Raw genomic sequence first — 24,371 nt, 5'->3', positions numbered from 1 at the left:
TATAATTATTTGTATGTAATGATAAGCATTATATAAAATGTAACAAACTACCAAAAAATCCCATACATTGTTTAGGTATGTGTACATAAACATGTTTGGGAGTGATTAGCTCTAAATTCAAGAAGGTCTTTTCTTCTGGAGAGAGACATGAGTGAGATTACAAAGTGCCACACAGGGGCTTTAATGCTATCAATAATATTTTACCACCAGGTGTGGTGGCTCATGCCTATAATCCCAGCACTTTGGGAGGCCAAGGTGAGAGGTTTACTTGTGGTCTCAGCTAGTCAGGAGGCTGAGGCGGGAGGATTGCTTGAGCCTGGAAGGTCAAAGCTGCAGTGATCCGTAATCATGCCACTACACTCCAGCCTGGGTGACAGAGCAAGACCCTGTCTCAAAAAAAAAAAAATCTTTTTTTACTTCCTTTTGAAAACTCTGAAGCTCATATGATGAAAATACTGAGATTTAGTAAACCTGGTACTATGTACAAGACAGTTCATTATATTCTTAAATTTTTTGTATGTATGGAATGCTTCACTTTTTTAAAAGTACACGTTTGCTCAGCAACATTATCTCAGAAGGCAATCTTAGAAAGTAGATGTTACTTGGGAAAGATGAGAGCCCACTCCTTTTCTCTTGAGTTAGTACTTTGGCACATGACCAAGGAGTAGTTGATTCCAAACCCTGAAACTCACAGTGACTCAAGTCCCTAGCCAGGGCATATTGTGTCAGAGGCCTGTTTTTAAGAGGAAGGTTGTGAATGCCAACCCGTGGAAATCTGGGGTGCCAGACAGGGAGGGCAAGTGTGGACTTGGGGTTCACTGGGGGACTTGGGTCCCTGCACCCCAGGGTGGCAGTGGCAACTGAAGGCATTGAGTCTAAAGAAGGGATGGTGCGGCCTTCTGACAAGCAATTGAAAGTGGGCAGGTGGAGCAAGAACCAGGCAGAATTGTGGAGACCACAAAAGTGAGTTTCATCAACTGCCTTATTTTGCCCCTGTCTATCTCTGACACTAGTCACCCAGCTGTCAAACTCACCTCAAATTCTGCAATTGAGGAGGTCACCAAGCAGGTGATGTTATTACGCGTTAGTACCTACTCATGATTCCTGCTCTTGGACCATTGTACATTCTCTGAAACAAATTAACTCAACAGCCTTTATAGGTGGATGGACTGGAGAGTCTTAAGCCATGAGGCTCCCTGGGAAATAATTTTCTTCTTTTTTTCAGTAGTCAGGGGTAAGTTTTATGTCAACACACAAAGAGCTAACTCCAGATTGAATTCATTCATTTAATGTTCAGACACAGAGATCTATGGTAGACTTCTGAAGGCCAAAGCTCAACAAAATAAGGGTCCCTTTTCTTCACTGCCTTTTACGTACACTAAATCTTCAAAGTTTAAGAGAATTAACTTGGACTAAATGTTGAGCTCTCCATGGCCTTAAAGAGATGGTGAGAACAGGGCTCATCTTCAGTTCAGATACTTGTGTGAATTGAGGATGCATTGTTTGGACCTAGTTGTTTTGGAGTGTATATCCTACATACATATAAAAAGCATTTATATAAAAATAAGTGTTTAAAATGCATTTCGAGCAAAATAAAACGGCTTTTAAAAGAATGTGTAGGGTATAATAAACAGCAAATAAAATGATATAAACAGGCCTGTGTCCCTGCTAAAAGGAGATTCCAGCAGGCAAACTATTTCCATGACGAGTACAGAGTGAATTCCAAAAGTTACAATGTGGTAATCTCACTTCCCAAAGGAAAAATGAAGAGTTGACTGGAAAACATTTCCCCTGCAGCATTAAGGCAGACATATACAGAATCTTTTTATGTGTCAGTATCTAATATTTTTTAAACATCAAATTTTATTCACCTTGTCAGCTTTTAAAAATAATACATTAAAAAGTGTTGTCTAATGGAAAACTAAGTACTTCGCTCCATGCTGGGTGTCTGAGTTTGAAGTGCTGTGACAAGTAGGACAGTATTTCAGAGTGTGCTGCAAATCAGGGCCATCTGACTGTAATCATTTAAGCCAGGGGTCAGCAGACTTTTCTGTCAAGGGCCAGATAATAAATATTTTAGGCTTTGCCATACGGTCTCTGTTGCAGCAACTCACTTCTGCACAACATTGTAGCAAGAAAGCAGCCATAGATTATGTGTAACCAATAAGTGTGGTAGTGTGCCAATAAAGCTTTATTTACACAAACAGGCCATATGCTGATTTGGCCCACAAATCACAGCCTATGAACACCTAACTTAGAGCAGTGTTTTTCTTTTTTCTTTTTTTTACTGTAACCCACAGTAAGAAATACATATGACATCACAATACAGCGTGCACGCATGCACACACACAAAAGGTTTTACAAAACCCAACTTGCCTTTTTTTACCAGGAATGCACTCTGTTATTTGCTTTTCTCCTCTTCTATTTGGTTTTTTAAAGGCTAGTCCTGACTGTCCTAATGATTCATCACCTGCAGGCTTAAAAACATTTGTTGCTTGTTGAAATGCAAATTCCTCCTGCTCTGCGAATTACAACTCCTTAACTCAAATATTGGAGAATAACCCAAATATCTACTGTTTTTCTTTCAAAATGATCCCCAGCTGATTATTTTACACACTAGGTTTGCAAAGCTCAAATCAGGTGTATCAGATGAAATTGTCCACTAACCTATAACTAAAATTATGCCCAAAATTGTTCTCTGTAGAACATTCCAGTATTTTCACAGGAGACTCTCATTTTGTCTTGCTTTAATTTTTGCATGATTTAGAGCTCTTTTATTCTTTTTCCTGTTGTGTCACTTTTAATGTTCAATATCATGATAGAAAAAGAAAAGAAACTGGAGTTCAAGCATCATCGCATTTGAAACGTGTATGGTCTTTAATAGGCATATCTAAAGGATAAGTAGTTGTCATGAAGTTATTCTAAAGGAATATTTTGACCTTATTTTCTTTTGTTGGAATTGTATTAAACATCTGCAATTCTGCCATGTAATTTAAATGATTCTTTATGCTGTGTGATTAAATATTCCATTCACTTGGTTTGTTCTATGGACTGTAAATTAGTTTTCCTTCTGGAATTTTCCTTCCTCTCACAGTTTCTTATGAACATGTTCTAATATCCTGCACTGCACTGGATGCCTTCCTTAGCTTTGCCTCCAGATAGAATGATGCCAGAGGCTAAATTCTATTTGGTGTAAAATAAGTGTTATTTTATTCCACTAATGAATACAGTTAATCCACTGGAGACAGTAACTATAATTACAATGCATTAAGTCTTTTACCAGGCTCACAATCATATATTATTTGCCCCAAAGTTTTGACACTTCATTCTCTGACTCTTTCAGGAATTTTTCTCACCCTTGCCTGAAATTTTGTACCTGCTGCCTCTAATTCAGTATGAATTTCCTTTGTTTGCTATAGTACATACTTGGAATTGGATGTTCCTTAGAGGCCTCAAGTTCTGACATCTCCTTCCTTCCTTTTCTTAGATTAGAGTTATACAGGGATAGTAATGACGACTTGGAGAAAGAAGGAATTTCTTGGAATTAGCAGGAATTCTGGAGGGAGCCTTGAGCCAGCCTTGTCAGTAAGACAGATTAACTGGCCTCCTCCGTACCCTTTCACCCAGGGCTATTTTCCATTCCAGAATTATCATAAAGCCGGCTGAAATTTGTCCCTGGGTGTGTGGTTGGGGGCACTAGGCACACGGCAATTTCAATTAGCTGTCTAATTTTAACTTGGCTTCTGGCCAGAGGACTTCATCTCACAGCACATTTCAAACACCAGAGCGAACGGTCAAGTGGGTTACCTTGGACTTATCTTGGCCTGCCCCGGAGGTTATGGTCAATTATGTTTGAGGGACATTTTCAAGCAAGACAGAATCAGGAATTGGAATGGAAGTTGTGAAGCAATCATGCGTTTTTATCCCAACTGGGAAATGCTTATCAAAATAGTTCCTAGTTATCAAGTAAGCACAAAGTGCCTGGAAATGACGTTCCCAGTGAGGGGAAATGGCCCAGCTGTGCTTTTTTTGGCTTTCTCTCATCTGCTCAACAGGAAAAATATTAATCAATGGGAAAAATGCTCCCTTTCTGTTAGTTTAACACATGAGTTTTAGGTAGTGTGGGAAATAGTAACACCTAATGCTTTTCATTCCCGATTTTATTACACAAATTGCAAAAAACTTTTTAGAAAATGGTTTTTACTTAAACCATAGATTCACCACCTATAAAGATATTTTATCTTCTTGATGAAAAGAAGATAAACCTGAGATAGAGAAAGTTCCAGGGTTCCCTACAGTCTTGCAGTCATTGTGTGGAATAGTCCAGGGAGGAGGTCTGGTGACCCTTTGTAAGTTGCCACTGGGCAACACCTTTTTTTCCCATCAACAGGGAAGCAATTCACAATTCAGTGTTTCCTCATAAAACAAATTAGCAATGCTTCTCCAATGAGATAAAGAATATCTAAACCAGAGTCCCAAAACGGAGCTTTCCATATTTTGATATATCTCTATGCCTACTTTTTGAACTTTTATGGAAGGATAACACAGCAAAATGAAGGATCCAGCCTGATGCCTTTTCACTAAGCAAGACCACCCATGTAACCATCTCTCTCCATGCCTCTTTTGTTCAAGGTGATGAGGCTTCGCAAACTGGCACAACAGATTGCAAACTGCAAACAGTGCATTGAGCGGTCGGCATCACTCATCTCCCAAGCGGAACACTCTCTGAAGGAGAATGATCATGCGCGTTTCCTACAGACTGCTAAGAATATCACCGAGAGGTGAGTGCAGGGGCCCCTGGGAACTTCTCCGGCTGCTGGGCTCTTGTATCTGCGGTGTAATTGGTTGGTCTTGCCCTAGCCTTGCTTTTATTTTCATTTTCAAGGCTCAGTACCAGAGAGAATAGAGTCTTTGAGCTGTTTTGTTCCAGCTAAAGATGCTTCCTTTTGACATGTGAAAGCCCTTTCAGTAACAGCCTGGAGTCTGGAGTTCAAGGCCTTTGAAACAAGAGTCCACCAGTTAGAAAGAATAAAATCAACCTGCTTTTGGACGAGGGGGAGCTTATGATGGCACAAAAACAGCATTTATTGTGACTCTCAGATGTGATGTTATCGTACACTTGATAACAAAGAGTCAAAATGAAGGCAAAAACATTAAAGGGAATCTTTTGTTCCATCACAGGGCTCGTCTATTTTTTTAAAAAATCACACAGGTGTTGTTCTCTGTTAGGCCCATTTTCATTTGGTTGAGGAGCTTGGCCTCACCTGAAAAGGTCAAGGCCGACTCACGCAGGAGAGAAAGGACCAAACTGTCAACCTCATACGGCCTTCTTTTAAAATACTCTTTATTCTCAGGTAGGGAGCTGTAACGTGATGTTATCTGAAGGTTGGCTCAGCAGTAAAACTGGCAGGGATAAGTATTTCTTCAGCACACATACTTGATTGGCATAAAAATTACTCATCTTCACTGACACAAACACCTATAGCAATTCTAATGGATCCAAAGAGAAGCACTAGGCTGGGCCAGGTACAGCCAATGCCACATAAATGACATCTCTAACTGATGCTAATGGCCTTGACTTCATTCATTCTAATTTTCAGAGTCAACTTCCCTTTATCCAAAGCAATAATAGAATCCTATCTCTAGGAGACCCCAGAGAGCTCATCCATGCTGATCTTCATCCTAGAGCAGAGATCAGCAGACTTTTTCTATAAAGGGTCATCAAGTAAATATTTTTCTGCTTGGCAGGTTGTAAGGTCTTGGTCACAGCTACTCAACTCTGCCATTGTAGCTAGCTCTAAAGCAGCCATAGATAATATAGAAACAAATAGGTGTGGCTGTGTGCCAAGAAAACCATTACAAAAACAGGCAGTAGACCGTACTTTGCCAACCCCTGGTCTAGGGGAAAAAAATACTCGCCATCTTATGACTCAAATTTATTCAAAGAAAGAGAAAGGAAACTAACGTTTATTGAGTGCTTGCTTGTTTCAGAAACTTGTGCTAATTCTCAAAATATCGCATAGAGGAGGTAATCATTGACATCTCCGTTTTCACTCTTCTTAAAGAGTAATGTACGGTGTTTTTACAACTCTGGTCTACTATCCAACCAGCTTGACTGTATTCTTTCTTATATTGGAGGAAAATTCCTTTTGTAGCTGATTAGATACTTATCTCTTCTAAAAGACATGGATAACAGCTGGCTATCATGGCTGTTATGTACTTGAGATGCTCTCCTCCTTACTCTGAGAGGCCCATTTCTTTCCTCCTGACTCCTTGGTTTCAAGTGTTTATTTTCCCTGGGCCATATCCAGTCGCTCAATATTCACCCTAAAATTAAAAACTGCAAATAACACTAATACTCCAGTGTACCCAGGACACTAATAGATAGCATTTACACTTAGGTCATGGTTTCCAACCGGAATCCAAGAGTACTTTTCTCCATCTATAAACTTTGAGATGTCCAGATGAAATGGCTATTATGAACTGCATTCCTCATCAATCCCTGAAGATTCAACCAAGTGTCATATGAATAAATTCTTACCTAGTGACCAGAGACGATGTGACCCCATAATAGTTATTGCTGAAAGAAGATATGCATCTGAAGTATAGCACAGGTGTGGGAATGCCCACATACAATCTTCCTCAGTTCCAGTGGCATGTATCTGCTCCCATTCAGCTCTCTCTGTAACAAACCCAACTTATCAAGAGCAGGAACATGACTTTGATTTCTCTTTCTACAAAGAATGTGCTTCTGTCAAGTTTGAATTCACAGAGCCTGTAAAAATTTGCCAAGAGCCTTGTCTCTGTTTCTACAATCTCCTCTCCTCCCATCACTATTTGTCAATCCTCTTGGTTAATTCCTGAGCCTTTCTATCCTTCCAGCAGCTAGGATATAGAAAAAGGACACTGGGCTTAGACTAGAAGTTGGCAGACCTGGGTTCCAATCCTAGCACTGCCACTTTTTAACTATGGTTCTTTGAGCTATTTTCTACTTAGAAAATTGGGTTAAGGAACAGTTTGGAGGTTCCTTAAAAAAACAAAACTTAAGCTACCGTATAATCCAGCAATCCTACTGCTAGGTACACACCAAAAAGAAACGAAATCAGTATATAGAAGAGATATCTTCACTCCTGTGTTTGTTGCAGCACTTTTACAATAGCTAAGATTTGGAAGCAACCTAAGTGTCCATCAACAGATGAATGAATAAAGAAAATGTGGTACATATACACAATGGAGTACTATTCAACCATAAAAAAGGATGAGATCTAGTTATTTGCAACAACATGGATGGAACTGCAGATCATTAAGTGAAATAAGCCAGGCACAGAAAGACAAACATTGCATGCTCTCACTTATTTGTGAAATCTAAAAATCAAAATGATTGAACTCATGGACATAGAGAGTAGAAAGACGGTTACCAGAGGCTGGGAAGTGTAGTAGGGGGTTGTGGGAGTGGGGGTGGGTGGGGATGGTTAATGGGAAAAAAAGAAAGAATGAATAAGACCTACTATTTGGTAGCACAATAGGGTGACTATAGTCAATAATAACTTAATCATATGTTTAAAAAAATCTTAAAAATGTAACTGGATTGTTTGTAACCCAAAGGATAAATGCTTGAGGGTATTGTTACCTTATTCACTATGATGTGCTTATTTCACATTGCATGCCTGTATCAAATATCTCATGTACTCCATAAATACATACACCAACTATGTACCCACAAAAGAATTGTTTTTACTAATAAAAAAATTATTTAAAAAAATTGGTTTCAGAATAGCTGTCACTGTTGTGATAACATTGCTTTAAGTTCCTTACTCCATGAGTGTTAGTTGGATCTCTGTTTTCACGTTTCAGGTTTCAACATGTGAGTCTAGCCCGCCTTGTGTGTCTTTTTTCCGGTGCTACTCTCTGTCTACCTGCCCCTGTTCATCAACCTGTCACTTAACATTCTTCTCTAGGACATGACTTCTTTCTTCTGTCTCCTATTGTGCCTGCCTTGGGCTTTGGCTTCTGTATACTTCCAAACAATCTTTATTCTTCAATTCAGGTGTGAATCCCAGAACAAACTTTTAATCCTGCAGGCATTCTTGAAGTGAGACTTAGATGAGATTTTCTGCATCATTAAGTCACTTAAAGTGGATATGTCCTCCTACAAGCTGAATCAAAACTGTAAAAAATTTTTTTCATTTCAGAAACATCAAACAACTCCAAAAGGGGAGAGAGCCTCAAGTTTTACATTGTAGGAGATGCTTTTGCTTTGGAACCGATTGTTTGGCTCTGAGCCTCAAGTTTTACATTGTAGGAGATGCTTTTGCTTTGGAACCGATTGTTTGGCTCTGTGCTAATTGCTTAGTAATTATAGATAGCATTGAGGCTGCTCATTAACATTGGCTAATTTTGCTCATATACTCCAAGTAGGCAGGTACCCTAGTCACCTTGTTTTTACCGTTATAGCCCCAGCACATTGCAAGCTGCCTGACGTGAATGAATGAGTGAATGAATGAATGAATCCATAAATCTATAAAACAGGACCAATTATTCCTACCTAAGATGGTTATTGTGGGGATAAAATGCAATAATGTAGTAGAAACATTAGCCTAGTTTCTGTCACAAGGTGAACATGCAACAAATACTAATTCTCCTTCCCACTCACTAGATGAATGCAAGTGTATAATGTACTGTATTCTCAAGCTACACTAGTAGATAGGTCTTTGGTGTGATTGTATGTGCACCTTTATAGGATTATGTTAAATAAGCAAAACTATTCACTAAGTCCAGGCATAAGAAAGTTGGTCTACTGCTTATGAAGAATCTAGAATTAAAATCACTTTTAGCAGTAACTTACCTGTATCAAGAAGGTGATAAAAAAGAAAATTCCCTCTGAATAGTACCTATTGTTCAAAGCACCTAGGAGGTTCTCAGACTCCTCAAGGTGATTCTTCTGTTCCTCACTATGATAGGCAGTTCAAGGATCTTTTCCAGAATACAAAGCCAAGAACTCCAGTTGTCAATTCCGAAAAGATGTTGCTTGGTTCTAAGAATTAGAACATATCTGATAAGTGGTTTTGGAAGTGTGTCTGCAGGGTGTTCATAGACATTAAGATAACTGCACGTTTTCAAGGCCAAATGTGTTTGGGAATTCCTGGGCTGATAAAAGTAAACCTATCTTGTTACTATGAGGCTTCACTGGGTTTTACTTTGGTGATGCACATTGTTTGGCAGAAGCCTTGTGAGCAGCATAGCTCTAGACACGTCCACCTTCTGGAAAACTGGCCCCATGTGTCCCAGACATGGCTGTAAAGCAAGAAGTTGAGAAAGTGGCATAGCACTAACAGCCCTAGTGGATTTTGGCGACTTATCCAAAAGGCCAGAAGATGGGCAATAAGGATTTGGGAAATAAAAACATGGCCTAAAATGTTGAGTTTGGCAGATTTTCCCTTGCCTGTCACTCCAATTAGGAATTTGAAGTTGTAGCCAAAGATAAGTATCTTTCCTTCCATCAAGAAACAAATGTGTAGGTGTTAAAAACTGCAGTAATCTCCACTGATTCTTGCTGTCAGACTTTGCCTCCCAGGCTAGGAACTTTGATCCTTTTGGTTCCCATGTAACAAAGTTCCTACCATCAAGATGGTAGACATTATTAACAGTGTCACTCGATTTAAAATGTTTTATTTAATTGTTTGTAGACCATGGAACCAGGAGAAACTTGGGAACAAAATCTATTTTGGATGAGCCTGAATAAAGAGGCTTCTGCCAGTGGGCAGGGGAACTGCTAAAGCCAGGGAAATGCAATTGCAAGTTTAGTGCTTGTTTCCCAGTAGCTCAGAGCAGTTCTCCTTGCCGGACATTATGACAGAGAATTAATTGGCGTTTCACTTTGCAATATCTTTTAAGAGTTCAAATGGCACCTTAGCATTTCTTTTAACTTTTCTGCATCGATGCATATGTTCTGGGCTCTTTGGTATGTAGCATAGTTTAAGGACTTCATAAATATGTGTTGAGAATGATCCTAGGACCTCTATGAAGTTTAAGGACTTTTTGTGTTCATGGGTCATAAGGAAAGCATTTTAAAAGTATAACTTGACCATCAATCAAAAATGCCTAGCAACCATCTCTGTATCCATCAGTCTAAATTAGCAGCTGTTTGTAACACTAATTAGCCCAATTCCCCAGGGTGCAATATTTAGTCAACAAAAGCACTCAACTCTACCACTATTCACTACTTGTTGGTGAAAGGGTCAGGAGATGCAGTTAGATTCTCTACCCTCATTCAAACACTTGAAGCTTTTGTTTCCAGAGCTTATGCCTCTTCACTTGCATCTTTCAATCCCAGTATCATTACGTTTATGACGTTGTTGATTAGCCTTTCTCCTTCCCTCCTGTACAGCACTGAAAATCTGCCAGAAATACAACTATAGAAACTATATTTCTATGAATTTTGAGCATTTTACAGGTATATTCTTTTTTAGCTGGGTGAAATTTACACAACATTAAAATGGTTAATTTTACACAACATAAAATTAACCATTTTAAGGCTGGGTGTGGTGTACCTGTAATACCTGTAATCCCAGCACTTTGGGAAGCCAAGCCCTCCCAAAGAGTGATCGTTTGGGCCCAGGAGTTCAAGACCAACCTGGGCAACATAGTGAGACTCCACTTCAGAAGAAACAACCATTTTGAAATGCACGATTCCGTGGCATTTAGAACATTCACATTGTTGTGTAGCCACCACCTCTATCAAGTTCCGAAACACTTCCATCATACCAAAAGTAAGCCTTATACTCATTAAGCAGTTACTCCCCATCTCCCCTCCCCTCTTAGCCCCTAGCAACCATCAATCTACTCCCTGTCTTTATGAATTTTTGCCTTTTTTGGACATTTCATACAAATGGATCATACGATATGTGGCCTTTTTGATAGCTTCTTCCACAGAGCATAATGTTTTTAGGTTTCATCCACATTGTAGCATGTGTCAGTGTTTCATCCCTTTTTATGGCTGAATAATATTCCGTTGTATAGATATACCCACAGGTGTAATTTCTAGAGCCAAGATATTTTATATTTGCAAATCCAAAGCTTTAAGAGCCATTAAGAGACTCAAAAGGACATATAACCCTTGTAGTAACTGGCCTGAAATTTTTCTAGATGAAATAGAAGAGTACGGATCTGAAATTCTCCTGCTTGCTGCTGCCAGCTAGCTTTGTGGCCTTGTGTAAATGAGCATCAATTTTCTTAATTAGAAAATAAGTAACTAGATTTAGTATTAAATTGTTTCAAGGTTGTTTCTTTGCTCAAAAATTCCCAGCACCCTACACAATACTCTGCATATAATAGCTCTTAAGAGTATTGTTTATGGAACTTAACGAAATACCAAACTCAACAAGACTACTAGTCCAGCATCATTTGATATGCTCAGAAATGGTATGCTTCATGCCACAATTCTCTTGTTTTTAAGAGAATCACTTGCATTTTTGAATCAAAGTGTTCATTATTAATAACTGAACCATCCAGATCAACCTGAGAGTACATAGAAGGAGATTGAGACACACCAGTGCCTTGCTTTTTAGTTTATACATGAGAACTCTAACCAGAAAACCTAAATGAAGAAGAGAAATAGTACATCCAGTGGGGGAATTTGTGAGAAAGCTCATGAATATTTTCCACAGCATCTGCTGGGAATATGGTGCAAGAAAATGAATACAAAGAGAAAGAAAATGAGCCAGACAAAAAACTCCCTTTTTAATGTTTATTTTAGAGAGGGGCTAGTAATTGATTTAACTAATCCAATATCTGGAAACATTCTTTTTTAATATTCACTTTGCCTTTTATGCAGTTTGAAATTTTGGAGACTCCCCTTTGAAGTGGAGCAGGGTTGTGTCTGAAAGGAACAAACAGTTTCCCAGACAGATGTGTGAAGAAATGCCTGGAGCTACGCGCTTCTTGCTGGGGTTAGATGTGACCAGGCCAGACTGTTAAATACACAGCAACATGATATATGAATATTCTTTTGCTTTCACAGGGAATTTTTTTTTTCTGATAGTAAAAAGGAAGAGGGCAAGCAAGTCTGTTGTTTTCTCCAATTCCTTCACTTTTTTTTAAAGCTTGCATTCATTTGTTTTATGTTACTGTGTTGTGACATTTTGAGATGCCTCTTAAAACTCATGTGTAAAAAAGCACTTTTTAAAAGAGATTTCTTTTCCTTTTTTTCATTTCAATGCAGTGATGTTGAAAGTCATCTTGACATTTCTAAAACATTGTTTTGTTTACGTTACAGAGTCTCCATGGCAACTGCATCCTCCCAGGTTCTAATTCCTGAAATCAACCTCAATGACACATTTGACACCTTTGCCTTAGATTTTTCCCGAGAGAAGAAATTGCTAGAATGTCTGGATTACCTTACAGGTATTGTCTTTTATGTTCTCTTTAATATTGTTCACATAAACACTTTGCCACCAGATCAGTTATTCCCCAATAACCAGAGGAATGGGCTTTTGACCTAGGAATGGCGCTAATATTTCCATAAACAATTTCTGTGCACTTCCCTTTGTTTTTAACCAAAACAACACAGCCCATGACTAAACTGGGGACAGGAGAAAAAGGAGAATCTCAATCATTAAAAGCATACTTACCACTGTTTCCCTCACTCTCAAGGTGTGGGTGCTAAAAATAATCTCTCTCTTTGGTATTTTTCATATCATGGTAGTAAGGCAACTCACAATACATTAGCAGAGAAAAAATTGGCAGCTAACAGATTGGTTGTCTGCACTGCTTCATCTCCTTGTATTTGTGATCTTGTTTTAATTTGCACAACATCAAGTTGAGGTAAAGCGTTATAGTCCCCATTTTGCAAATGACAGAGATCAGCCATCTTGCTGGAAATCAGATAACTAGGGAATGACAGAATTAGAATTTGGGGGGGACCTGTACAAACTCCAAAAACTTCTGCTCTTTCTAGTAAAAGACTGAATTTCATCTTGGCAAAGTCACCATGGCAAAGGTCTCAAATTCACATTGGAATTCCTAGTGCTGTGTTTCAGTGTGCTTCCTGGTTGGTGTTTTGTTTTGTTTTGTTTCTTCCTTGGTTGAGCTTAAAAAACAAAAACAACAACAAAACAACAAAAACCTCAGGCCACTCCTATTCCTAACCATGCTTCTAAATTTTTCTTTGCTGTCAACTTCTAAAGCAGGAACTGAGAACATACACTGATAGAATTTGGACTGTTTAGACAACCTTATTTGTGTTAGCCAAAGCCACTAGTGCCTGTGACTTCAGGAAAGCACAATGTACACAGTGAAGCCAGATGTGCACTGCACTTAAGACCTACAGCCTTCAACAGACTACATCCCTAACTTAGCGTGACATGAGCTTCTCAATTCCAATTCTGTGTGTACATGTTTGTGGGAAAGCAATTGAACAAGGTGGAGCAGGAGAGAGGGAATATTGTGTGATGTTTGTTTTTACAGTCTGTGGATAGAAGGTCAGGAGTTCTATATTCAGGGAGCATTATACCCAGAAGATGAGCATTTTTTCTTTGCTAGGACCCAATGTGCTGTTTTTAGCCTTTCTGCACTGTCAAGCAAGGCAGGCATTCCACAAACTTCTTATCTTATGTAACTCTCTCTTTCAAACATACCGCTCCTATTAAGGAAGAAAGAAATTGACTAAAAAAGCATTTACCGTATGGAACTAAACTTGTTTTCAAATACTTGTGTACATAATGCCCTCCTATGTAAGCTTTTAACTCTGAGATTTATTTAAACTGACACTATCCAATAAAACTTTCTATGATGATAGATATGTTCTATATCTGTACTATCCAGTGTTAGCTGAATCCCACATGGGGCTATTGAAAACTCGAAGTGTGTCTAGTGAATTTTTACTTTTATTTAACTTTAACTAAATTTAATTGAAATTTAAAACACCACATGTAGCTCATGGCTATTGTATTGAACAGTGCAGATCTAGACTTTCTCCGGCTAAGCTGTTTTTTACAATGGCATCCTGTTAAAAATCTCCTTTTTCTTATATCATTTGGGAATGAGTCAAGTTGCAACAAAAAATCCAACTAGCAGTGAATAAAACCATCAAGGAGTGTTTGTATTATAGACACAAGAGAAGCCTGTGTTCCAGGGCTGAGCAGTGGTTCAGTGATGACCTCAGACCCCAGGCTCTTTCTTTTTTCCTCCTCTGCCACCTTCATTGTGTTGCCTTTCTGACACATGATCACAGCATGACTACTCCACCTCCAAGTGTTGTGCTCAAGCTCTAGGCAAAAAGAAAGGGGTGGAGGGGAAACGATGGACAAAATGCTCTGCCAGTGAAGTCTGTTTATCAGAAAAACGAAAAACTTGATCAGAAGACCCACCTAGCAAACTTCCACTTATGTCTGGTGGGCCATATCTGTGTTACAAGGTCATGTCCAAGGGCAGAAAAGACTGGAAAATTAAGTATTTGCCTAGGCACATGGCCATTCTGCCCAGAATCAGTCTTACTGACAAGAATGTGCCCTTGCCATTTCCCAATAATTATTTCATAGTATTTCAACAACATATGCCCATTTTAATCTCTATAGGAATGCGAAAGTATTGATTAAAGGGGAAATTGTGAAAGTAGTTTGGACTGAATTGTAACATACACCATATTTCATCCCAATGGCTGTTTATTTCAAACTAAAGGCCATATGGGGTACCTGCTATTATGTCTTCTGAGCTGTCAACCCCAAGTACAAATTCAGTCCATTTCTAGACATAACATCGATCCTGACCATAACATATGATGCTTGGCTGATACTGCCAAGTCCAAATAGTTTATGCCATTTGTAAGCAGGAAATGAAGTGTTTGTGGAGTATTAGCCCACCATTCCTTGGGTGGTGTTTGTGACAGAGACAAGAAAATAACACTTCTGGTACCAATTCCATGAGTATTGAAATTGGCAGCACGCTGCTGTTCTCATTTACACTAAATTGAGTATTGACTTCTCAGGACAAACTCATTGGGTTTACAGTCAAAATAAGGTTAGCCTGTCTCATTGTAAAAACAAGATTTTTTTTTCCTATGACATGCCTCTAAGTGGTATGTCAAGTTAATAACCCATAGAGGTGACATTTCCTTCCTGATTATGGCTACTACCATGTGTCTCACAGGTACTTGCCTATTTTGAACATACGTTTTCTTTCTATTTAATCATATATTGCAATACAGAAAGAACAAAATTTTTCTACAATGGAGAAATAATTCAATGAACTGTCTAAATTGTGGGAGAGTAAGTATTTCTTTACTGATCCATGCAGGAGTGATCCCACACCAACAGGGACCACACAGACAATAATAAGCACATTTTACGATGCAGCTGGACCTCCTCTGTGGAATGCATATCCTGACTGGTGTCACTGATTCATGCGCATCCAAGTCGTACCACATGACACCGAATCTCACATGTGAATACTTCAGGAGACAGATGTACAAATACATATTCAATAAAGAATGCTTTAAAGGTTATGTAGAGCCCTTCTATCTTAATGCACAATTTAATGCCATGCCTGTCACGTTGGAGGTGCTCAACATTGTTTCTGGAATTCAGAACCAATAGATAAAGCTAAGCTAATTGACTTAATACCGTAGACTTGCTTCTATGATATTTGTCCTAGAGGTATATTCAAAAAGCAAAGTGAAGACTACTAACACAGAGTTTAAATTTACAGTTTTTATAAACTTTTCTTCCTCTTTGGGTTTGCTTAGGACTCATCAATTCTAATCATAATTTAGAACAGGAAAGAACTCTAAAATAGTATAAGCAAAGGTTGCTCCTAATTTGTAGAATGCAGGTATATTTCTCCTTTTGAAGCTAGATTCTAATGGATAGCAGAGTGGAAGTAAAGGCCCTGGATCAATTCTCTAAACCAGGGGTCAGCAAATTTTGACTGCAAACCACCAGATGGTAGACATTTTAGGCTTTGCAGGCCATATGGCCACAACTACTCAACTTTGCTGTTGCTCCAAAGCAGCCATAGACAATACATAAATGAATGAATCTGGCTGTGTTCCAATAAAACTTTATTTACAAAAATAGGCAGTGGGCCAGACTTGGCTCACAGTCACAGTTTGCCAACCCCTCCCTCTTAAATATTATTTACAATGCAAAGCACTCATTTTCTCATATTTTCCTTGCTCACATACTCTTCTCATAAAACCAGTTACTGAAATCAATTCAGTAGAAGTCATTTTAAACTCATTATTTTGGTAGGACTTAAGACTTCTCTGCTCCAGAATGTGTTAAAGAAATAAAACAGCAGCCTTCTACAATGATAAATTAACCAAATGCCAAAAAAAAGTTTTTTCCTTGGGGAAGGAAAATGTACCCTTTAGATATGATTAACTATTAATCATGGTCTTCTTAATTTGAAATATCGCATGAGTTGAGAAATCAGAAGAAAATAGGGCTGGACTAATAAGTTCTTTTTTTATATATAAGTCATCAAAACATCTAATGAAAGAAAAATTCAAACAATTATGTGGCTGATTTTTTGTAGGATAACAAAGATAAGTATTTTTTCAGTTGGATGCCTAAATATATAAGTATCTGGCACCATGTATTAATAGATCAGGGGTTGGTGAATTTTAGGTTACAGCCCAAATCTGACCCTCCACCTATATTTGTAAATAAAGTTTTATTGGAACCTGGCCATGCCCACATGTATAAGTTGTAACTGTTTTCATGCCACAATGGCAGAGTTGACTAGTTGCAACAGAGACTGTATGGCCCACAAAGCTGGAAACATTTACCATCAAGGCCTTTACTGAAAAAGTTAGCCAACCTCCCAAAGTGAATGCAACTATGAAACTTTATCTTGTTTACTTTTTATTTGACATGTTTTCCTTCATGCACAAGAAAGTATTGTTTAACCTCCCAAACATATTCTCATGATCTCATGGTAAACACAGAAAGTCCATACTGGCTGACTGTAGTCACACTCCTTATTAAAAACAAAAGCAATAACCAGCCAATCAAATATTCTTTAGATTGGGGTCACCATCTCTAGAATAGTAGTCCTGATGGACCTATTGAGAAAGACCTGCTTAACTGTCAAACATCTCCTCCAAAATGGTATCCCAGTGGTGTGTGCTTTCCCACTGATAAGCATTCTTGACCCCCACAGCTCCCAACCCTCCCACAATTAGAGAAGAGCTCTGCACAGCTTCATATGACACCATCACTGTGCATTGGACCTCCGATGATGAATTCAGTGTGGTCTCCTACGAACTCCAGTACACCATATTCACCGGACAAGCCAACGTCGTTAGTGAGTATCTCATGGCCTATTTATTTCTCTCTTTGGTGGCTTTCTTCAGATTTACTGCATTCCTGAATTTAAACGTCAAAGGAAGACAAGGAAGGAAAGAACACACAATATTTATTGACTTGTCTTTCTTGAACAAGAAAGTGATAGCACTCACTTGTACTATACTAGTAAAAACAGCTGGCTAAATATTGATGAAAATTAATGACCTCTAGCAAACCACATGGATGATTCTCACAAATATATTGTTAAGGGAAAGAAACCAGAAACAAATACATATATATATATATATATATATATATATATATATATATATATATATGTATGTATGTATATGTGTGTGTGTGTGTGTATATATATGCGTGGTATTAATCCACATATAGGTTCATAACTTAAAGATCAAAATAAACTATTTTGCTTAAAGAAACATTCATAGGTGTTAAAGCTATAAACCATGGGCAACCTAGTGAAACCCCATCTCTACAAAAAATACAAAAAAATACAGAACTTAGCAGGGTGTGGTGACACACACCTGTAGTCCCAACTACCCAGGAGGCTGAGGCAGGAGGATGACTTGAGCCCAAGAAGCAGAGGTTGCAGTGGGCAGAGATCACACCACTGCACTCCAGACAGGGCAACAGAGTGAAAATGCTGTCTCAAAAAAATAAAAATAAAAAGTCAGGATAACGGCTACCTCCAGGATTAAAGGGAAAATGGCACCACTGGAATGAAATATATGGGGGTTCTTGGAGTTAATGGCAATTTCTAGGTGAAAGTTACATGCTTTAGTCATTATATCATACATTTAGTTTTATGTACTTTCCTGAGTGTTACTTCACATATTTTAAAAGAAAAGATTTAATAAAATAAATAGCCAAAGAATGTTAAATACCTGGTCCCATTCAGAGGAGACCTGGGCCCATCACTTAAAATGTTAGTAACTGGCTCCACCTGGGAAGAATTTCCAACCTTACCTGAAACATTAGAGGTGCCCCCTCTCACTGAGGCCTATTTGATATCTGGCATCAGAGATAACTTGGTAATTTCAAATAGCAGTAGTAGCTGGCCACAGAGATGGTAATAGAGGAAGCAGTCCTCCAACCCACAGAGTTATTTAAATTGAACTGAGCAAATGGCAATGAACCAGAAGACATGGCTTTTCACGGGAGTAAGTTTGAAACTTCTTTAACAAAGAAACATACGATATGTCAAAGTAGAACAGAATAGAATAGCGATCATGTTTTAACAAAGAGATGTTTTGAATAAATTCGTATCAATTTAATGTGCTTTTATTATATAAACTTTTTCTCTCTTAACTACAAACTGTTCTTTCCTAGCACAAGTAATTCTGAGTCATACGATGCTTAACATAGAAATTTGATTTAGGATTAATTAAAAGAGTGATGCAAAACTACACCAAGTTCTATGGGACTAAAGTATAAATGACCCATACCAACAAATGGCTCCCCCTACCTTCCTTATATCCACTCTCCCCAACTTCTCCAACTTCCTCTCCTCAACTCCCTCACCTTCTACCCTATAATTGGCCTGCCTTTAAAGCTTTTATTAAAATCTTGCCATTTACCAAGAATGTGTAATTTTTTAATGAAAGTGGAGAAAGTCATGAAATGTCAAGAACAGCTCTGGCAAACTGCTTAAGTAGGTAGGGAATATAGAAAGGTCAGAAATGGTGAGTGGGACAAAAATGTCTTGGGGGAAGTTGTGGTTAAACTAAGTCTTGAAAAAAAGCAGGTGCATTTTAGCAAGTTAAGGCTGTACCAGACAGCTATGTCATCATAAGCAAACCTATCAAGATGTAACATAGCAGGGTATATTGGGAGATCTTGCCTAATTAAGCCTGGCTGGTAAGTGAGGAAAGGGAGACAGTGAGAAATGAAGACAGAGAAATAGAACCAGGGCTCAAACCCATATTGGCCTAGCTCCAAAAAGCACATGTTCTTAATCCTTAATCCTCAGTCACTTAATCCTAATTCACAGGCAAGAGCTAGATTGCAGAGGGCTACCCAGGCCATACCATGTTTGGATTTTACCCTGTGGGCTTGAGAGTCATGCAGGAGAGTAGTGTGATCAGAGATATAATTAGAAGGTGACTCAGGAGCACTGTGGAGAGTGGAGAGGAACAGGGCAGGACTAGAAGCAGAGACATCAGCTGGGAAGTTTCATAGTAATTCACCAAGGCAGAAATAGCCAGGACCTGCAAATGGCACCAGCATCAGAGATGGAAAGGAAAAGATAATTCCAGGAAGGCTTCTCTGCATCTGGCCCATTTCCCTGGGAAAAAATCATCACTGTCCTCAGATATTTGAAGTGTTTTTGGGGCAAGTTGGAGAAGCACTGTATAGCAATGGTTTAGTAACATTTTGCTCTCCTTCTACGATTTTGAATTCTTCTGGTATCATTCCTCATTCCTGACTTTATATGCCCTACTGCAAATCATAAAGAAATACTAATTCTCTAAAATATTTTTCTATATGTGCATATCATACATAATTCTTTACCTTGTTTTTTTCAATAAATATTATGTCTGAGATATCATTCCATTTCAGCACAAATAAAGAACTGCCTCATTCCTTTTTGAGGCAGTATCATATCCTATTGTAAAGATATACTCTAATTCATTTATCCCATCTTCTATAGATGTGTATTTAGCTTGTTTCCAATCTTTGGCCCTTACAAACAATGCCCCAGTATCTCCAAGGATGTTCAAGATATCCTTGCCTATCTTTCCTTCCACACATGGGGAATTATATCTGTAGTATAATCTCTTGAGGTGCAATTTCTAGGAAAAGATTATTTGCATTTTAATTTTACTTGACATTGCCACATTGCACTTCAGAGAGATGACATGATTTTTAAATGCATTTTTCCAGCTGTACGAGCTTATATTTCACTGGTCTTGGCTGCATATACCATAAACTTAACATGGAATTAAAGTCTAGTAAAATTTTAAACCTTGATTGTGCTTCACCATAAACCCGAAACACAAGTTAATCTATGATCACTAATATCATACCAAATAGTCACTCCTTCATATAAGCAGTGATTCTCAACAGGGACATTTTTGCCCCCTAAGGGACATTTGACAATGTCTCTAGAGACTTTGGGTTCTCAAAATCTGGGAGGAGAGAGTGCTATTGGCATCTAGTTGGTAGAAGTGAGGGATGATGGGAAATCTCCCACAATGCACAAGAAATCCCCCAACAACAAAGAACTATCTGGCCCAAAATGTCAGTAATGTCGAAGTTGAGAAACCCTAATTTAAAGCAAGATAAATGTATAATATCTACATGATTACATGCCAAATACTGAGACTATAACACACTGATCCACACACACACTACTATACTATGTAGCATGGAAGGAAAAACACAACAAAAAGGGGGGAATATAATTAATGTATTTTGTCTTCACTTAAGGAATTGTTTTCTCAATATTTTGTGATTAATATCACTAGCATATTTGGGATAAACTGAACCGGGGATTGTATCAAACTTGAAGAAGATGAAATTCAAAAGATGATCAGAAATTCCAAGATAAAAGAAGCACGTGAAGGTCTGAGAAGAGCAGGTAGAAAATGGAGAGATGATTCATTGCAAAACACCGAGGGAAGATTCTCTGAAAATACATAGAGGACTGATAGAACAGATGTCTGTTGATGAGTGAATAGTCTAACCAGAAAAAGAAAACATTTAGAGTCATTTTACACCAAAAGAGTGGTTCTTGGCCCATGTGAGAAATGCTGTATTTCTCTTAAATCATTTTTGTCTGATTCAGGAAAAGTGCTAACAGTTTTCTATTGCTGCGAAACAAATTTCCAAAAACTTAGCAGTTTAAAACAATACCCACTTATTATTTCAGTTTCCATGGGTTAGGATTCTGGGCATAGTTGAGCTGGGTCTTCTTCTTAGGTTGTCACAGTCTGAAATTAAGGTGTTGGCTAGGCTGCATTCATCTGGAGACTCAACTTAGGAAGACTCTACTTCTTAGCTCCCTCCATTTGTTGACAAATCTGTTTCATTGTGGTTGTGGAATTCATGGCAGCTTGCTTCATCAAGGCCAGCAAAGGAGAGAGTGTGCTACTTCAAACCTCCCACCTCCAAACCTGCCTTTAAAGGGCTCACTTGATTAGGTCAGACCCACCCAGAATAATCTGCCATTTGATTAACTCCAAATCAAATGATTAGGGACCTTAATTATATCTGTAAACTCCCTTTGCCTTCACCTTTGTCATATAATATAATCACAGGAGTAATAAAAGTGATAGACCTTTGTCCTTTGCCATATTCTGTTGGTTAGAAGCAGGTGACAGGTCCTGTTTACACTAGGGAGAGAATATTACACAGTTATGAATACCAGGGAGTTGGAATCCTGGGGACCATCCTGGGGCATGTCTTCCTCAGATAGTTATGTCTCTCCTGAAATTTCTTTTTTTTCTTTTATTCTTATATATATATTTATCTCAGGCAGTCTTGCTCTGCTGCCCAGGCTGGAGTGCAGTGTCATGATCTCGGCTCACTGCAACCTCCACCCCCAGAGTTCAAATGATTCTCGTGCCTCAGCTTCCCAAGTAGCTGGGATTACAGGTATGTGCTACCACGCCTGGCTAATTTTTGTATTTTTAGTAGAGATGGGATTTCGCCACGTTGGCCAGGCTGGTCTCAACTCCTGGCCTCAAGTGATCCACCCACCTTGGCCTCCCAAAGTGTTGGGATTATAGGCGTGAGCCACTGCACCCAGCCCTCTCCTGAAATTTCTTAAATCAAATCGTCATGGGCATTTTGGGAGTACATGTAGCCTTGGCTTTGACTGACGGACTCTGTATCTGTTGGCTTTTGCTGAATAGCGAACAACCACAGGGCCTAAGTAGAATTTAACAACAACTTATTGCTTATGTATCTGGAGTCAACTGAGTGTCAACTAGGAAGCCCTGCTGATCTTGGCTCCCTCACATGGCAGGCTGGTAACTGTGGCAACCCGACTGCTGCACATCTCTCTCATCCTCCTGCAATCCAGCTCAAGTCTGTTCTCCCCCTGATTGCAGAGATGAAGGAGTAAGGGCAGGCTCAATTACACACATTCTTTTTAAGCCCCTGTCTGTGTCACATTAGCTAACATGCTGTTTGTCAAAGAAGTCCCCTGGGTGAGCCCAGAGTGAGAATATAAAGACCTGCAAAATTACAAGGAAGGAGCAAGGAATTGGGGCCAAAAGGCCCTAATTCAATACCAGAGCTTCACCTCATCCCCAAAATGAAAGGAAGATATTTATTGCTTGAAACTTAGGATTTCTCACTTGGCTAAACTGTGACCAACTTGATTTCTGTGCTATTTGCATCGAAAATAATACCAAACATGATGCATTAATAGAATAGATGATGCAAAAAGGTCATGCATAAAACAATTCAACAAGAACAAAACTACTGAGTATAATGAACTCAGAACTTTATGTTGGGTGATTCCAGAGATGTTTTATTCCCAGAAACCAGTTGCCATAAAAAGAGAAATGCAAATGGCTTAGTGAAGATTATCAACTTTTAATGCATAGATGCCAGAAAGGCCCATTCTCCCAGGATGGAAGAAAAACAGTGAAACTGCTGGTGCTGACCAAACTTGGATACTCTCATCGGGTTGTTTGTATCAGGATGTGTTCCTCCCTTTATGCCCATTAAACCAGAATAGTGAAGTCCTAATGCCTACAGGATCAATTTGCGACAAAGAAAGAATTCATTCAGATAAAAAGCTAACTGAGATGCAAACATTTTCAAATTATTTTCTTCTTAAATATTTTTCACATTTGTAGTGACCAAGGGAGACCTGGATTTGAATCTTGACTTTGGACCTCACTAGCTCTGCAGTCTTGAGCGAATTATTTAATGTCCTCCTAATCTGTTTCCTCATCTGTAAGAATGGATAGTGTTTTAGCTTCACATGGTTGAGATAATAAAAGTAAAGACCTTAGTCTTGTGTTTGCCACAGTGGTAACACATAGATATTCAAAGTTATTATTCCTACAAAAATACAAACTGTACTCGCCCATAATTGCATTTTAAAAGAAAGACCAATTTTGCAATTTTCCAGGAGTATCTGCATGATAGCATTTTACACAATCATTATGTGAAAGGCTTTCCTTGAATGTTGTTAAATAATCTGTCCTATTATTTGGAGAAATATCCTTTGCAGATGTTGTATTGCATGACAAGATCTAATGCTAAAACTCTACTGAAAATGAGAAGATATAATGCTCAAGACCTGGCTGTAGCTCCTTATGTCACTAGAAAATCTTTTACTGTCTCTAGGTCATGGTTCCTTCACTCATCCTAATAAATTGTAGTTAATTGCCTTCAACTGGCGTTAGTGAAGGAGACTTAGATAATATCTATGGAGCTTTTTCAATCTTATGAAAAGGCCCTCACTAATGAAATACATACATTCAAATGCAAAAGTAATGACATTAATTTTTATTTTTTATTTTTATTAATAGAGTTATGACTATAGATGTTAATGAATTGCTTATCAATAACTAGATATTTATTTAATTTTACAATGTTTTCCACGTTTTTTCTAAAACTACTTTTGATGCGTCATTTTAAATCTTAAATTGGGTCCTTTCCCCAGCAGCCTATTCTTATTCTTAGCAGAAATCAAAAGCTGCATTTTTTTCAAGCCTTAATGGCTAAGTAGTTATCTGCTTTTAATTTATTGTAGTCACTTAGAAAACATTCATGAAAGTTATTAAACATATACTATTTTTACAGAGAAGAAGGAAAGGAATGTTCATTTTTGTCCCGTCTGTTGGAAGAGACAAAGGATGTTAGAAACCAGTGTGCAGCCTCTCCTAAGACTGTCCACATTTTGTGACATTTTTACACATAATTTTTTGTGGTAAGATGACAGTTGCCATACAAGGCTCTGAAATCCCAGATGTAATTAAGATTTTATAATGAGCCACATTATGTAGGGAAATGCTTCTAATCCATTATGAATGAAAAAAAAAGTATAAAATCAAAAAACTCAATTAGGTTTCATTGTGGACAAATTATTTTCCAAGCTCCATT

The 24,371-nt window shown here is 38.3% G+C and overlaps 1 protein-coding gene across 11 annotated transcripts in view; it reads left to right on the top strand.

Annotated features, from left to right (window-relative positions):
* Positions 1-24,371, top strand: part of MID1 (midline 1) — a 389,100-nt gene that overhangs the window by 344,796 nt on the left and 19,933 nt on the right. For all 11 annotated transcript variants that reach the window (XM_015443459.4, XM_074030121.1, XM_015443457.4 and 8 more), the window contains 3 exons: positions 4,633-4,781; positions 12,275-12,402; positions 17,158-17,301. In XM_015443459.4, the coding sequence (XP_015298945.1) occupies positions 4,633-4,781; positions 12,275-12,402; positions 17,158-17,301 (421 nt within the window). The remainder of the gene's footprint in view (positions 1-4,632; positions 4,782-12,274; positions 12,403-17,157; positions 17,302-24,371) is intronic.

The sequence above is a fragment of the Macaca fascicularis genome, chromosome X (assembly GCF_037993035.2).
Source record: "Macaca fascicularis isolate 582-1 chromosome X, T2T-MFA8v1.1".
NCBI classification, from domain to species: Eukaryota; Metazoa; Chordata; class Mammalia; order Primates; family Cercopithecidae; genus Macaca; species Macaca fascicularis.
The sequence above is the reverse complement of the archived record's forward strand: the minus strand, read 5'-3'. Positions and strand labels throughout refer to the sequence as shown.